Consider the following 16,753-nt stretch of genomic DNA (forward strand, 5'->3'; position numbering starts at 1 on the left):
CTTTTAAGAGCTGTAAGGGCTTTCTCTGAGATGCTGAAAGAATTTGAATTATTTAGGAAGGGTAGGTAAATGTGTGCCGAACACCTAAAGGACTTTATGAGAATAATGCTGAAAAAAAAATCTTTATTTCTGGAATAAATTTAGAAAAAACAAGTAAAAAGTGAGGAGAAATTATTTCAACCAAAGAGAGAAAAATGAAATAGTCCACTAAGAATGACTGGGAAATCTCCATTTTATGAGACCAGCAATTACAATGCAGCCTTTGCTCTTACTTTGTGTTTAGGAGAATGGTATTTGCTTGTACTTTTCTCAACTAAATTGTAAGTTTTTTGATGTCTTATTACAAACTTTTTATTGCTCCACAATACTTGATATGGGATTCAGTGTTACATTATCAGGTTCCATGATAAATTTTTCTAATGATTCTGTGATAATTCTTATTTTGGAAATAAGCCACTAATGTAAGTATTTGTTGCTTTTTTTAAATATGGGCTTTGAAAAAATAAAAAATAAAAAATAATATGGGCTTTGAATAAGTTAATTTATATGCAATGAAGATTTATCTAAACTTTTGCTAAATGTGATTTTCATACTCACTGGGAAAGATAACATTCAAATACTCTGATTCAGATGTGAATTACAGTTTAATTTTACCTCTTGTCTGTTACTTATCACTTAAGGCCACATGGACATGCCTCGCCACTTTTCTAGGATGCCATTACCATGGAGACAGTCACAGTGTTTTGCCCACCATTGCATCATCTGTATCATCTGCCTCATACAGGGATATAACAAAGCCTCAGTAATTATTTGGGGGTTAACATGCATGAGAGAATAGATTATAAATAATAACAGTATTAATATAAGCCAAGCACAAAATACATTTTTATAACATTACTCTGCTCTAATAGTTCTGATGGCACATGATAATAAATGACAGAGTCATGAATATAGCGGCACATAACTAGAATGTGGTAAATTGGCAGCTGGTTTGAGTGTGTCTTTCTCCCAGCTGTCCCATACTGCTTTTGGAAAACTTCAGATTTAATTTCAGATGTAAATAAATGTAAGCTGGTATTTTTAGACCTATTCATTTGACATATATTCAAATCTAAATAGCTTCATTGATATTTATTCCAAATAAGACAATTTTTGGTACTGCCTTTTTAATCCAAAAGTATAAAAGTAGCCAGGACCTCCCTTGATAGCATCACTTTCATTTACCATGAAGGTGTAGCATTGCTTTATCACCTTACTGAAGTTCTACTGTATGCAAAAGTAAAGGCAATTTAAAGTCGCTGGTAATCTGCCTAATATCTGCCATGAAATTTGGGATGACTTCCCATTTCCATTCCTGATCCCTGTGCCCATCCCATCTGGATAAGACTGAAGCAAATGCCACAGTTTTTAAATTACCTAGAAAACTGAGAACAATTCCAAGGGAATGTAACTCTCTTCACTCAGGGGGATTACCCATATCCAGATGACAAGTGGCTAAACTGGCCAACTGTATCTAGGCTCATAACAATGTCATACATTGTCCTCTTGAGTGTAAGGCTTGCCTCTGGGATTAGATTTTAGGCTCCTTGAAATGGCAGAAGGGGAGAGAAGAGAAGGTGATGTGTGTTTGGTAAAGTGTTCAATTAATTCTTTTAGACATATCTTTACTTCCCAACCAATAGAAGCAGGACCACAACCCCACTGAACAACAGCCATCACCCACTCACCTACCCTTCCTTCCTTCCTTCCTTCCTTCCTTCCTTCCTTCCTTCCTTCCTTCCTTCCACTAAGCAGTTACTGCACTTCTAATATGTGCAAGGTATATACTAAGTACAGTGATACATGTAAGTAATTCAAAGGCTCATGTGGCACAGTCTCAATCCCTAAGAGATTTACAACCTTCTAGAAGAAATATCTATAAACAAAAATTAACAAAGTGAATAAAATAGAGGCAGTTGTAATCTATAAGCAAAGTAGCTGAACTGTGTTTATATATTTTTATCTATATGGTATGTACTTACAAAAGAATTGTACTTTACAAAAGACTTTCAAATACACAAAGCACAGTCCTGTGTGAACAGTTATCATAGAATAAAAAAGAAATTTATGAAAATGGAACTATGCAAAGTAAAACTTACCTTTCTTCCTCTACCTATAAAAGGGAAAGAATAAATATGTTATTTTATGAAGAAACAGTAATTGAAAATCTCCTAAATATTTATTTTCAATAATAGGTTTTTTGGGGAGTCAGAATTTAACCTAAACAGGTTTCCCTATTACCAGTAAACAAAATTCAAAAGTTGTTTTTGATCAATATTTCCATTACAGGCAAAATATGCATCCCTTTGGAAAATTCCAACATTATTTGAATATTCTTCACACCATTCATACAGCATTTAAAGTTCACTAAATTATAAAATTAACTATTAAAATTGTAATGAATTTTCAATCAATATCCTATATTTTTTTATGCTTTTTTGAGTAAGCTATTCATTCATATGGCTGAAAAACAAAAATACATTAAAGGTATACAATTATAGAGTGAAAATATCTCCTTCCATCTTGCTCCCTTCCCCTAGTTCCCACATTTCACCCCCACCCCAGAGGGGGCCGCTATTACTGTTTTTTGTTTCTATTATTAGTCTTCCTAACCCAAAACATAATGGGACATTCCATTTATTCAAGTTGTTATTTGAGTTTGTGGTGTTTTATAGTTTTCTTTTTTTTAATTTTTTTAATGTTTATTTATTTTTGAGAGAGAATGAGAGTGTGAGTGGGGGAGGGACAGAGAGAGAGGGAGACACAGAATTGGAAGCAGGCTCCAGGCTCTGAGCTGTCAGCACAGAGCCTGACATGAGGCTCAAATCCACAACCTGTGAGATCACGACTTAAGCTGAAGTCCGAAGCTTAACCAACTGAGCCACCCAGGCACCCCTGTCTTATAGTTTTCTTCAAATAGATCTTATACATCACATGTTTATTCTTAGCCATTTTATCCCATCTGTTGCTATTATAAATGAGGTATTTCTTATTCCTATTATTTATTCTATGGGGTGACTGTATATAGCAAACTTATTAATTTGTTTGTTAAATTTACACTGCACTTATTTTTTTAGTATTTTTTTACCTCATTCCCCTAAGTTTTATAAGTACACAATTATATTCTATGCAACTAATCATTTTACCTCCTCTCTTCTCATTTCTAAACCTCTATTTATTTTTCTTATCTAATTATTTGTTCAGATATTAAATTGTAATGGTAATAATGGATATCCATGTTCTATCTCTGAGTTTGGAGAAAGCGATTCTAGTATTAAATATTTTGAAGCTTCTATGCTGAAATGTAAGTATTTTACCGTGTTAATGAAATGCCATTTGGTACTAAGTTACCAAGCATCTTTATCAAGAATACTTATTCATCTTTGCCAAATATCTTATTTCAACTTTTCAACCAAAAGCCCTTTTTTCATAGCTCTGTTATCTATGTTATGGCAGTATTGATTCTTCCTGTGCTTCTTCCTATGTCATCTTCATTTCCCTATGATGGTTTTTGGTTTTGCTTCCACTTCCTTGCTCATCATTAATTTTTGCTGTATTTCTAATGTAGGCCTTTCTTAATAAATTACTTCACTAGGTTTTACTTAGTTTATGGTGAAATGGTCATAATTTTTATCCATTTTGTGGTATTTACCAGCGTGTTATTTGGTAAACTTAGCCAAACTCTCCCACCTTTTTTTCCTAAGAGTATTTTTGCATCAGTGCTCTTGCTAACTCTGTTTTTATTATTCATTTTGGAATAAACTGGACTTTTCAAACCCAGCTATTTGTAGAATGTCACATATTTTGCTGTTTTTTTTTTATTTTTTAAAGTTTTTATTTATTTATTTTGAGACAGAGATAGAGACAGTGCAAGTGGGAGAGGGGCAGAGAGAGAGAGAGGGAGGGAGGGAGAGAGAGAGAGAGAGAGAGAGAGAGTATCCCAAGCAGGCTCCACACTGTCAGCACAGGGCCTGGTGTGGGGATTGAATTCATGCAACTGTGGGATCATGACCTGAGCCAAAATCAAGAGTCAGACACTCAACCCACTGTGCCATCTAGGTGCCCCTATTTTTTTTTTTTAATTTGTCATTATTGCCCCAAGATATTATTGACATATCTCTACAGGTTTAGTTTTACTTTGTTCCTGGAGCTTCGTTGCACATTGCATCAGCTTTGGATAGCCCTTAGGTGTCTTGTTTTTAATTCTTTCTCTTATACCTTCTTCATTATATTGCTAAACTTTGAGTTTGGTTATTTATTCAAGGCATATTGCTACTATTGAATGATATCCAAGAGGAGAGTTGGTAAACTACTCTCTAATTTTTCCATGAAAATATGGTTGAATACTTCATTAAATTTGTTGTGATTTGCAATGGAATTTTTGGCCGGGGGAAATAAAGCCTTGACACTATGTTGACAATGAGGCATGCATGTCACCATTCAGGACTCTGCTAAAACAAATAACCTAATAGTTTAATGCTAATCTTACCTGGTTCACAAAATATGAACTTATTTCTCTTATATGTAAGTGTCTTTAACACATGTATTCAAATACATAGTCTATATTAAACACAGGCATTTTTCTCCAAAATAAGTTTTAAAAACCAGTAATTTATATCATCCTTTTCTCCAGGAAATCTATCCCATTCTCTTGTCTTCCTGAGCCATCATTAAAAGCATTCTGCATTTGTGAGCCAATGTAAGAGAGGGTACTCTAGCATTAAATTACATTAGAAATAATCATTCCATTCTCAAGAGCAAATTTGGCACAAGAGAAGATAAGCATGTTTTCTAGATCTCCTCTTGGACATTAATGTACCTCATAGAATACGAACAAATATCTTGGAGGTACCCAGCATGGATAGGGTAACAAATGACCATCTTAAGTGGTATAAGAGATTCTCAAATTAGACATAACAACACCAAATTCAGCCAAAAATTCCCCTGGTTTTTAAGAAGACAGCGAATTATTTCCCCCCCTCTCACTGATGTTACATAAAGTGGGTGAGCAAAACCATTAACCCCAAACGCCTCTGACTAGTGGTTTAATTATTCTCTCTGGTTGCTGAATTCTGAGAGCAGAAACCACCGCAACTATAAAGATGAGTCACTGGACCAGCTCTGAGTTGGCCTTGAGCATTCTTACCAAAATTGGTATTGCCACCTCCAGTTGTGTGTGGACAGACAGGACAGCATTCTCCAGGGGGAGTTACAGGGTCAGCACATTCAAGTACATCCTGGCACTGTATCTTGTCACAAAGGATGGCTCCATTGTCACACACACAGATTTGGCAAGGGGCAGGTTTCCAAATGTCCCTGTTTAAGTACATCTGACCATTCTGAGTGCAGGCTATTTCTTCACCATATCCTTCTGGAATAAGAAAAAAAAGGGGGGGGGGGGAAGGAGGTTAGTAATCTTCTGAAATTTTGGAATCTGGGAAATACTTAAAAAGGGGAGTCATCTTGTGGGTTCTAAAAATTCTGGGCTAAGCAGTAACCTACCAAGGAGGCAATATACAGATGAACTTACTTTATTTGGTATTTACATACAAAGCAAAATGCAATTCACAATGAAATGCTTATACTTCTAGCCCAGCATGATGGGGGAAGAAAAAAAAGTGATCAAAGGAGATATATTTAATCAGATAATGCTTCCCAAAAGATTTCATTTGTGAAGGTATAGATAACCAAACATAGGAAAATCAGTAAGAAGAGATAAAAACAAACCATTTGAAAGGGGGAGGAAAAGAATAGTTCAAAAGGGAATATATAACTTCCGGGTTTGGTGAACTTTTATGTGATTTTCAATTCCCTAGAAATTTTAGATTAGTAAATCCCACAACAACAGATGACAATATATATTCTTGCACCGTGAAGAAAAACTTTAAAAAGAGTGTATGGGTTTTCAAAAATTAGTTTTAAACAGAACGTAGAAAACGAATAATAGTGTTCCATTTCATGGACTGTATTTGCTAAACTAAAGGTGTTTACTCAAGGAATAGCAAAGCTTAAAAAGGCAATGCAGTAATTATCTTCGCATAAAAATTAATTAAGGGGACTCCAGACCACGACAATATGGTAAGTTATTATATAATATTTGCCAAATACTTTTCTACGCTTAGATAAAACCTTAATGCAGATTTAGAAAATATATACACACGTTTACACACATAATAACAATACAATTATAAGATAAATATAATTTATTTATTATAAGATAAATATATATATATTTAACTTTGTGACTTTTAAGAAACAAAACTATAGTATTTTAAAACACAATGTGGATCATATCATATCATATCATACCATCCTAGTTTAATTCCTGTAGACTGTTCCCAACTACTCAAAATCTAAAGCCCAGAGATTCCTCCCTCCCAGTCCTTACACAACTTTGCCCTCCCTCCTTGAAGGCACACAGAGTTCACTATTACATTTTGCTTACTGTCACCTGCCCCCACAGTTCTCTGACTCCTCTATAGAAGTAGATCTCCCTCCCCCCACTCGTGCTCTCTCTCTCTCTCTCTCTCTCAGAAATAAATAAACATTAAACATTTTTTTAAAGAGACCGCCTTTATCCAACTAGTATGACTCTCAGTACTTTTTGAAGAACTCAGTCGTCCACCCATCCATTCATTAATTTTGTTTTATATGCCGGCTAATTAACCAGTTTCTAAAATGTGAACAGACAGGCAAAAATCACAGCCCTCATAAAACCTATCACAAGTAATATTAATTTACCATTTTTACTTTTTATTTTTTATCTCCTTCACTAGACCATAAATGCCATGAAAATAAGGACTAGTTTTTCTTTTTCATCATGGTATTTCTAAAGCTTGACTCCATACCTTGCAGGGAGCCAACATTCAACAAAATAGATATGAATGAATGAGTGAGTGAATCTGAATTATGGTTCACTAACTTAATTGCACCAGCATTAATGTATACTTTACAAAAATAAAACTGAAACTTAAAAAATGCATTAGTTTATAAGATAATTTATCATTTTTCTTTATTTTAATGAAGTATAGTTGATATACAATATTATATTTTCAGGTGTAAGACATAGTGATTTGACAATTACATATACTATAAAATGCTCACCACGATAAATGTAACCATCTGTCACCAACCAAAATATTACAATGGAAAGAATTTATCATTTGCCATATAAATATATTCAAATGATAATGCAGACTACAGATAAAAATTTCAGCGTAGGATAAAGACATTGGCCCATATATCCATCTTCCTAACTTTAGAAAGCTTTCGTTGGATAACATTCTTTTCACTGCTCCATGGAATACTTGGCTTCACACATCTAGCCCTTCATCACAGCTATATGGCAAATGGAAAGTTGCTTTCAAAGCGTGACACCACATCCTGGTTTCTGTGTCATTCACAAGGAGATTCTAAGACACTAAGTTTCTAATCTGTTTCATTTTCATCAAAAGATGTTTATCACAGAACACACAGCTAATCAACAAAACAATATTGGCTCTGTGTACCTGGTGCTGTTTCACGAATTTTAAGCCAGGGAGAAAATAGAATTCCTGACTTAACATGTAATACAGGACTATTCTGAAACAAAATAAGAAATTTGTACATCAAATAAGCCCTGTTACTTTTGTTTATTTTGTTTATTTGTTTCATGTCTTTATTGACAAAAAAAAAAAAGGTCACAGCACTTCAGACTTTATTCAGATACACAGTAACAAACCATACCCACAAGTGATAGGCATGGTCCCTAACCTCTGGGTCAAAGGCCATGCTGGAGGGTGTGGGTGTCCTCTTGGCCACCGCCCCAGCATCTCTGTCCCTTCCTCCCCTGCACCTCGCTGACACCCCTGAGATCAGTTAACACTGCAGAAACGAAGCCGCTCTAGAGGTTGGGCTGCACTCACTGCCAAGGAAAAAGCAGGTTCTGAGGAAAGACAGAAGCACACTATTACAGCATCTCCTAGGAGAGGCCAGGCTGCTTCCCCAGCTGGGCCTGTATTGCCCCCGGCCTCAGCCCCAGCACAGAACAAAGAACACATTCCCCACCTGGCAGCACAGGGCAGCTGGAGATTGTGGGTCACTGGTCATGTGACACCCCCAAACCGATGGCCAGACCTCCCTCCAAAGTCATCCACCGGACTCTCTCTCCCAAGGGGAGAAGGCTTTCAGTAAAATAGACTGCTCTGGTTCATAAAGGGCTGGGATGGATTCTTTTCCAAAAACCTTAAGAACTGAATCATCCATGGGGGCACCTGGGTGGCTCAGTCGGTTAAGCGTCCAACTTCGGCCTAGGTCATGATCTCAAGATTTGTGAGTTTGAGCCCCACGTTGGGCTCTGTGCTGACAGCTCTGAGCCTGGAGCCTGCTTCGGATTCTGTGTCTCCCTCTCTCTCTTGTTTGCACTCTCTCTCTCTCTCTCTCTCTCAAAAAATAAGCATTAAAAAATTTTTAAAAAGAAAAGAACTGAATCATCTTCAGATTCAGGAGCATTGAACAATCGTCACTGGGTTGCCTTGAGGAGGGAGACCTGGAGAAAACTAGCCCTCTAGGAGAGCAGAAACATCACTTGCAGTTTGTTTCTCAGAGCACCCAGCATGGGGCTCAGCAGCCTTTCTAAGGATCCACTGTGGACTCTGAAAAGAGACATGAATAACAACGCATTCCTGAGGGGCCTGCCCTCAGCTGCCCTCTGGCCACCTCACTTCACTCCTTCCTGCAGGCTGGGGAGCACAGTCTGAGGACCAGGCATTCCCCAGGGGAAAAGCAGATCTGATTGGGCTCAAGGCCCCAAATGAAGCTGCTTTCCCTCGTTAGAGTCACATATGACTTTTTTGAATAGGCCAACGAGCATGTCTTCCAAAGTCCTCTGTCCTCCCCAGGTCAGAGCAGCTTTTCCCTGATACACTCAAATCTTGTGTTTTCTGAACGATCATAGGAGGATGCCTGTGACCTTTTTGGAAGGTGACTGTTTTTACTGTAGGGGGCAGTTCCTCTACCATTTTATAGCTGTAGAAATCGTGGGCACAGGCCAGAGTTCTGAGGTGCCCATGTCAACATGCACACTCACGCTGGTGTGTAGACACACACGTACCAGCAGACACCCCTGTACACACATTTCTATCCTGCTCTACACACAGAGAGATAAGGTCAAAGTGTGAACCCTGGAGAAGAGGGGCCGTCTACACATGGGCAGGTTACAGACTCAAAAGGCATTTGGCACTGTCTGTAAGTCAGTCCCAAAAGTTGCGGCCCCAGACCCACCTCTTGAGCACTGAGCTATGGAGCAGAGAGAACCTCACTGTGAAGGGAACCAGGAGTGAGTGGTGCAAAGTGGCTGTTACAGATGGAGCATTCCCCAGAGGCACCTTCCCCTTCCCTGGGCCGTTTGCCACACTAGGAGAAGTCAGGATTCTCCAGTCCTTTGCGTTCAATGACTGCTCACCAAGACTCAAGAGCTCAGGGAGAAGGTCAAGACACAAGCTCTGCAGCCCCAGCCCAAAGGAGGGCTTTCGGAATTCCCCTTCTTGGTCAAACAAGAGTTTCATTCTCCATGACATGGCACTCTGCAGACAGCAGTGATGGTAAGGGGTGGGATCAGAGACGCGGGGAGTTCTCAGACTGCCCAGCAAACACATACACCCTACCAGGAATGGTGTGGGGTCACCGACACGGCTACGAGGCAAGTTTGCCAAGGTTAGAACCCAAGAAGAGACCGTCGAACAAACGTCGATCAAAAATTCAGTCAAGGCATTTCCCAGAGATAATCACAGAAATAGCAACACTTTTGGATACTACAACAGAACACATTTGGCAACTTTCAAAGAAATAGATGTCCCCACCCCAAGCCATCAGAGGGTACAAAGTCCCTTTATCTTTGGTCCAGTTTAAAAAGTCAGGGAAGGAAGATGGGCCAACAGAGGGTGAACAAAGGCTGCAGACCATTTGTACCAACTACCTGACGCTCCCATCTGTGTGTGACACAGTGTGGGATGCTGCCTGCCTCAAACGAAAGCAAGCTACTGGAAGGTCAGAAGCCTTGTAAGTTTTAGGTGAAAAATCACTTTGAAATAATGTAGTTTCATCAGGAAGCTACATTTCTATATGTAGCTATATAGAAATGGACTTATTTCTATAGTCTACTGAAAAGTTCAATTAGGTAAATACCTTAAGAATAATTTTGTTCGTTAAGTTTTTTTTAAGTTGTTTCTTTAAATTCTGGTTAGTTAGCATATAGTGTAATATTGGTTTCAGGAGTAGAATTTAATATTATGAAGTTTTATGATTGACAATGAAATAATCCAATAACACTAAATGCCATTGGCTGAAAATGAGATTCACCATAAGATCAAGTAGCTTGTTTCTTCCTTTCTCCACCCTAAGGGGACAAAAGTGTTTGCACATATTTACAGAGAGAATTAAGTGGGTATGTGCTTCCTATTGCATGTGCAAAATACTGAAAGTATATATGTTCTGTTTTCAAAAGTTATATATTATTACTGTAAAGTAGACCTCAGTTGCACCTATGAAACAATTAGATATGTGGAAACAGAGAATATGAAAAACAAACAAAAATCAAAATGACATGCAATAAAGTTGCCAATTAAAGATCATTAAAATGTGTGAGAGACCTCTTCCGGGTGAGTTATCCTGTTCTCTATGGCTTCTTTGAGGTTGCAATAAAAAGATACATTCTCTCTTTTGTGTTAACTCATAGAAGATCACTTTCTTCCTGAAAGTTTAAAACAGCATGACCTCAACCCAAGGGACAAAGAAGTGAGCCACTATATTACTTTCTTTAAATGACAATGTTAAAAGTTAGTTATATACTCTGAGTCATCACTGGTCCTTTTCCCCAGAGAATTTATAATTAAATTTAAGATGATGTGGAAAGTTAGTTGGAATGCTTTTAAATGGCAAGGAGATGAAAAACCACATTTGCTGCTAAACCCTGTCTTCTCTTCCCCCGCACAAGAATCCATACACATTACAGAGGGCACAAAAACTCAGTGAACTCTCATTGTTCATGTCTGAATGAAAGACATGTACAAAGAAACACTGAGTAGAAAATACAGGGTGTCTTGCAGCTCTCGGGTTTGTACATGGTAGTTGTGCACCTTATGATTAGTTTGCCCCTCTGCTTTCTACATAGACGTTCACGTAAATGAAAAGAAAAGTAAAATGGAAAGCAAAATTGTAGACAATTTGCAGTGGAGTTGTCATGACACAATTATTTTATAAATGACAATATTATAAAAAAAAAACAAATAGGAATTTTCATATGACATTCCAAGACATTCAATACTATCTTGACTCCTTTACCCAAATCATAAAAATTTACCCATGCTAACATTAACCTTGATTTAAAGCCTAGAACTTAAACAATTATTGGTCTTAGAGTACGTGGGTAAACATTTTTTTTTATAAAATCTGAAAAAAATTCCAAAACTGCAATATTGTGACTCTTGTATTTTGCTATTTATGTTTCTTTAACTTTCCTAAAATTGAAGAGGACTGGTGGATGTCTGATAATTTTGCCATTACTTTGTAATCTTCTGTGGTGTCGTAACTTCCAAAAATCTTGTCTCCAAGCTATGGGGTTCTTTTACCCTTACCAATTGTTTCAACAAATTGAACCAATCCACTGTGAAGTCATTACCACAAACGTCCTGGCACTGATATCTTAGAGAGAAGAGATGTACTTTATCTATCCACATTTTATTCAAGAGTAACTCAATTGTCCTCTGTTTCTCCTACATCCTCATAGATTTGTCTTCTCATAAAGCTTTTATGTGCTTTTAAATGTAGCTGTAAGAATTCAGTTCTTAATCACTAGATGGCAGACCAAACCCACCATCTTATTATAACAGATTATTAGAAATTCAGTTATCAGAGCTGTGGCTGACCTCTGTGCTATGCCCCAGGTCTATATCCCTTTATATAGTTGTACAAAAAAGCATGCATAGGAATGGCCATATTGAAACCTTTGACTGCTCAGGAAAGATGTGATTCTCTTTGTATATTAAATGATTGGGGTCTACCTAAAAACTCTGGAAAATATATGGAATAAAAATCCCTAAGCCTATGTGGAATATTCCTAGACATTAACTGAAGTTGTTCCTTGCAGAAATAATGTAGAGTTCTCACATGTCACAAAAAATTTGAATCTCTTTTCCAGACAAGTGTTCAGATAATTTCCCCCACCGGACTATGAGCTCCTTGGGAGCTAGAGCTACATTCATCTCAGTAACCTTCACACCCAATGTCATCTAATCCACCTTTCATAAATATGTTTGCTGCATGAATGAATGATGAGTGAATGAAGGAAAGAAGGAAGTGTCCAGTAATGTACTTATTAAAAAGATAGCACAGGAAGCTCTCCTTCATCCTTCCCTAAACTTCTCAGAGAGGATATGCACTTGGGACTTCTATTTGAATGAAAAGGAAACAGGTCACTTGATGCTTCCTGTCAGGTGTGTCCCTCATATCTAGACCTCTGTGTGACCAGAAAGGAAGAAGACTGTGTCAGTCAAAACAGCTCATATTTTGGAACAATTTTCAGAAAGTGAGAGCAGTCTTTCAGCTTTCCTAACCCAGCTGGCCACGGCCCCTTCTGGGGTTATGAAGGTCTGGGCTAACATTATTTAAAGTTTCTCTGACTGCGCAAGTCCTTAAAAACACTACAATCACAGCACTGTTGGCTGCTGCTCTCATTAAATGGGCAGAGAATGCCTTATGCAACAAATGAAGTAGCCGCAGGGCTGTCCCACGTGTCCCCCTGGACCAAAATGCAGATGCTGCCTTTTCCAGTGCACGGCACAGCCCCAGCTGCTGGCTTTGGTTCCAGAGAATCTTCCAAGGAACACTCCCCTCTTCCTTCTGCTCTTGGGCATTGTTTATCATGAGAGAGAGACAAAGAGGTTAGAGTATTCGAGACCTTCCTTCAGACTTTTCTAAGTAAATGCCAACAATCCCACATTCATCATTTTCCTTTCCTCATCTGATCCCCAACATTTAAAAAATTAGATACATATGAAGCCATCGGGGATAGTTGAGGGGTATTTGTCTCATATTTGGACAATATTTTTCTTTCTTTACTTTTTTAAATGTGTATTTATTTTTAAGAGAGAGAGAGTGCGAGTAGGGGAGGAGCAGAGGGGCGGGGGAGGGGCGGACAGAGGACCCAAAGTAGGCTCTACGCTGTCAGCAGACAGCCCAATGCAGGGCTAGAACTCACGAACCGTGGGATCATGACCTGAGGTGAAGTTGAACATTTAACCGACTGAACCGCTCAGGCACCCCTAGACTATATATATCTATATCTATATCTATATCTATATCTATATCTATATCTATATCTATATTTTTTTTTTTTTAATCTCAGCCTTGAAGTCAGTGAGAGGGTCAGGGGGTAGGTGAATATGGAGCAGGCCTATGGAGTTTTCATCTTTTGTTCTTCAATCCATTACAGACTTTCCAAAGAGCTCTCCAAATTTAAATCTCCTTTTAGGATGATTATCTAAATTTTTACTTTTGTTGTACCTACCTCCACTCTTTTATTGCACCAACTGAACAAGAATAGACATGCAATGATTATTTGAGCTGAGTTAAATTTCTATATTACAAAGAATAATCACATTTTACATTCTAAAGCAATAACCTTGAAAAACTACCTTGAAATCTGAGAAAGTAAAAAGAAGACAATTCATACACAGGATTTCAATGAAGCATACAGATAAAATGAAATTAGATAAACTGTTTAAAAGGTGATTAGTTTCTTCAGTGCAGCCAGTAAACATTCCTCAATCTCATATGTAAAGGCTTTTCAGTTAACTAGTAAAACTGCTGTTTTCACTTGAGTTAAAATGGAAAAAAATTTAAAAAAGGAAAATCTCTCATGTTAGGTACTACTTAAGTTTCTTTCCATGTATCATTGGGAAATCTAAATGATTGTGGCCAAAATGTGAAACTACAATTACGCATAATGCACATGCAATGCTCATCTACAGTTCTGTCTGGAAAACCAACTTAACAGTCTGCTAATGCATTTGACATGGATTTTTTTTTTCTCCACAAACATGGCTCAAACTATTGAATAGCTGTAAAGACACCACAAAGAAAATTAGGCCTGCCTTGTGTTGAATACACTAGAAATTTCGGTAGTAACTTCTATCACAAACCCTAGTCCTTTTCTCAAATGTTAATCCTCATGAACAAGCACAATTTGTGCTATGCCAAATGTGTCTGCTGACCTAAATGCATAAACAGCTTTGAATTGCTTTGAATCAATTTGGTCTACTTAATCTCTCCCCAGCATGATATTGCTTAAAATGAAGAGGGGAACCAAAAATCTGCTTAGCTATTTTTCTGTCAAATGAGTGGTATCGTGACTTTTATATATACAATCTGGAGATAAAGTAAGTAAATAAGCAGTAAATTCTGGCCAAGATATAATACTCGCATTCCAGCTTCCCATCATTTCCTTCAAGTCTTAGCTCAAATGTCACCTTTTCCATGAAGCCTAATCTGACCACATTACAAAAAATGTAAAAATTGCCACACACATGTCACTCTCAATCCACTAGTTCCTACTCCTTCTTTTTTCTTTTAATATAGTTCTTTCTTATCACTTTTAAGCCTACTATATTACTGTATTTATGGTTATTATTTGCCTCCCCATGATAGAATAATAGCTTTATTAGCACAGATATAATTTATTCTGGCTTGTTCATTGATATATCTCAATATCTTATAATAGTTTCAGGATCCAAGTAGATGCTTAATAAGTATTTGATGAATTAATTTGTTGAATATTCAATTGTAAGAATACCAAGGAAAAGATCTAAACATTTATTTGCTTTGATCCTGGGATTATTACATAATTTTTTAAAAAGCTTCATTTTTCACAACTATTCAGATGTGGGCCCTATCTACAGGGATTTAAAATAGCTGGCATTGTGGGAATATCATGTGTTAATGTTATTTATTCCAGATATGATGCCCTGAAAAGAACATATATTTTTATAACTAAAAAGAGTTATTTTTATATTTTGAGAGAATCTGGGAGACTCAGATGGGTGATGAATGGTAGCTATACTTGTAGTGAACATAGAATAACGTATAGAGTTGTTGAATCATGACCCTGTACACCTGCAACTAATGTAACGTTGTGTGTCCACTATACTAAAAAAAAAAAAAAGACTATAAAATTAAGTACTTTACATAATGAAACATTTTTAGAATGATTTCAACTCTTTATCTTAAGATTTCTTTGCAGCTGAATTTTGCTTTCTTTCCTTGTCTTCCCTAACACAGAAGAATAGTTAGGCCTCTAGAGAAACTCCAGACGTTGTAGCCAGGTTACGTCTTCTAATTTATTTTTTACTGACTTATTCTTTATTCACTGCCCTTGCCCTGACCAAACTGAAATTTCATTCACAATCAACCCAACATTCTCAATGGCTCTTTGATCGCATTCATTTGACTATCAAATATTGTAAAATATCTTGACGCACTCTTCTCTCGGGAGTTCATTTCTGGGGGAAGGCCCCCCCCCCGCTTTCATCCTGAAGGCATAATTTCTAATTTTATCCACATGGGTATATTTAGGGACTTGAATTAATACCAATAATACCTACTTTTGTCCTGATCTACCTAGGTTTAATTTATGTCTATTTTGTGGCCATTACAAATTAGGTGATTTCACTGAAGAACATAAACGAAAATGGATTTTACCCTTATTTCTGGCATTCCTTACTCAAGTCACTTCCAGAGCAGGTAACAGATTCTTTAAAACAAGACTAAAACCATTATTTCCGAATCTAAATCCATCTCTTCGTCCTCATGTTCAACTGACCTTCTATAATGCACATTCATGGTTGTATGCTGGCCCTCTTATTTGCTGCAGTTTGAAGATAAAGCCCCAACATGCACCGAATCTCAATGCCAGACAAATACCACAGTAATATTCAGGAGGAGAAAGAGAGACTGCTGCTTTACTGAAAACTATATTAATAACTTTCTATATTCACTGGGAAATTTCTGTGTTTGTAGGGGGAACAATAGACAAGAAAAGCAAAGAAAGAAGAAGAGGAGGAAGAAGGAGAGGAGAAGGAGGCTGAGACCAAACAAGGCAATATTTTTCCCCCTATACACTTTTACTACATTGAGAAGGAAGATTTGCAAGTTTCTTTAGCAAAACATAGAACTCAGCTAGGAATATCTTGTCTTATGATTGAATAAGAAAAATTTTTAAAAAAATGGAATCCAATATTTTGATCTGTAGATGTATGTGCTTTTGAGAGGTTATGTCCCTGAATAAGTAAATGAATGGAGACCAAATGAAAACACTCTTTTGTAGAGGTAACATGAACATGACAAGCTTTATCAAATTTTAAAAGCTTTAAATTATTTATAATTGTTCAAAATTATTCCTTTTGGCTCTGTTAAAACTCTGAATTTTATCATTATTGTTTAATTCATATGTTAACTTCTTAAAACATGGTGGCTATGAATATATGTAAAAGAAAAGAACACTCATTACCTTCTTAAAATATCTGTAGTGAGATTTAGAGTTTTCAGAACTTTTAATTATTTATTCAATCCCAAATAGCCATGGAAAGGTTATTTTGTGCTAACAGTGACTAACAGGAGTTAAGATCAGAGAAAAATGTGGGACGTTTGCTAACCTATGGAATGTAAAATTTAGGTTGTACAA

General features: G+C 36.9%; 1 protein-coding gene across 9 annotated transcripts in view; it reads right to left on the reverse strand.

The window, feature by feature from the left end:
• COL5A2 (collagen type V alpha 2 chain) overlaps nt 1–16,753 on the reverse strand; it is a 387,158-nt gene that overhangs the window by 69,372 nt on the left and 301,033 nt on the right. For all 9 annotated transcript variants that reach the window (XM_042949421.1, XM_042949419.1, XM_042949417.1 and 6 more), the window contains 2 exons: nt 5,186–5,410; nt 2,139–2,152 (listed from right to left, as the gene is read on the reverse strand). In XM_042949421.1, coding sequence (XP_042805355.1) covers nt 2,139–2,152; nt 5,186–5,369 — 198 coding nt within the window. In that variant the 5' untranslated portion in view covers nt 5,370–5,410. The remainder of the gene's footprint in view (nt 1–2,138; nt 2,153–5,185; nt 5,411–16,753) is intronic.

The sequence above is a fragment of the Panthera leo genome, chromosome C1, assembly GCF_018350215.1.
Source record: "Panthera leo isolate Ple1 chromosome C1, P.leo_Ple1_pat1.1, whole genome shotgun sequence".
Lineage (NCBI taxonomy): Eukaryota > Metazoa > Chordata > Mammalia > Carnivora > Felidae > Panthera > Panthera leo.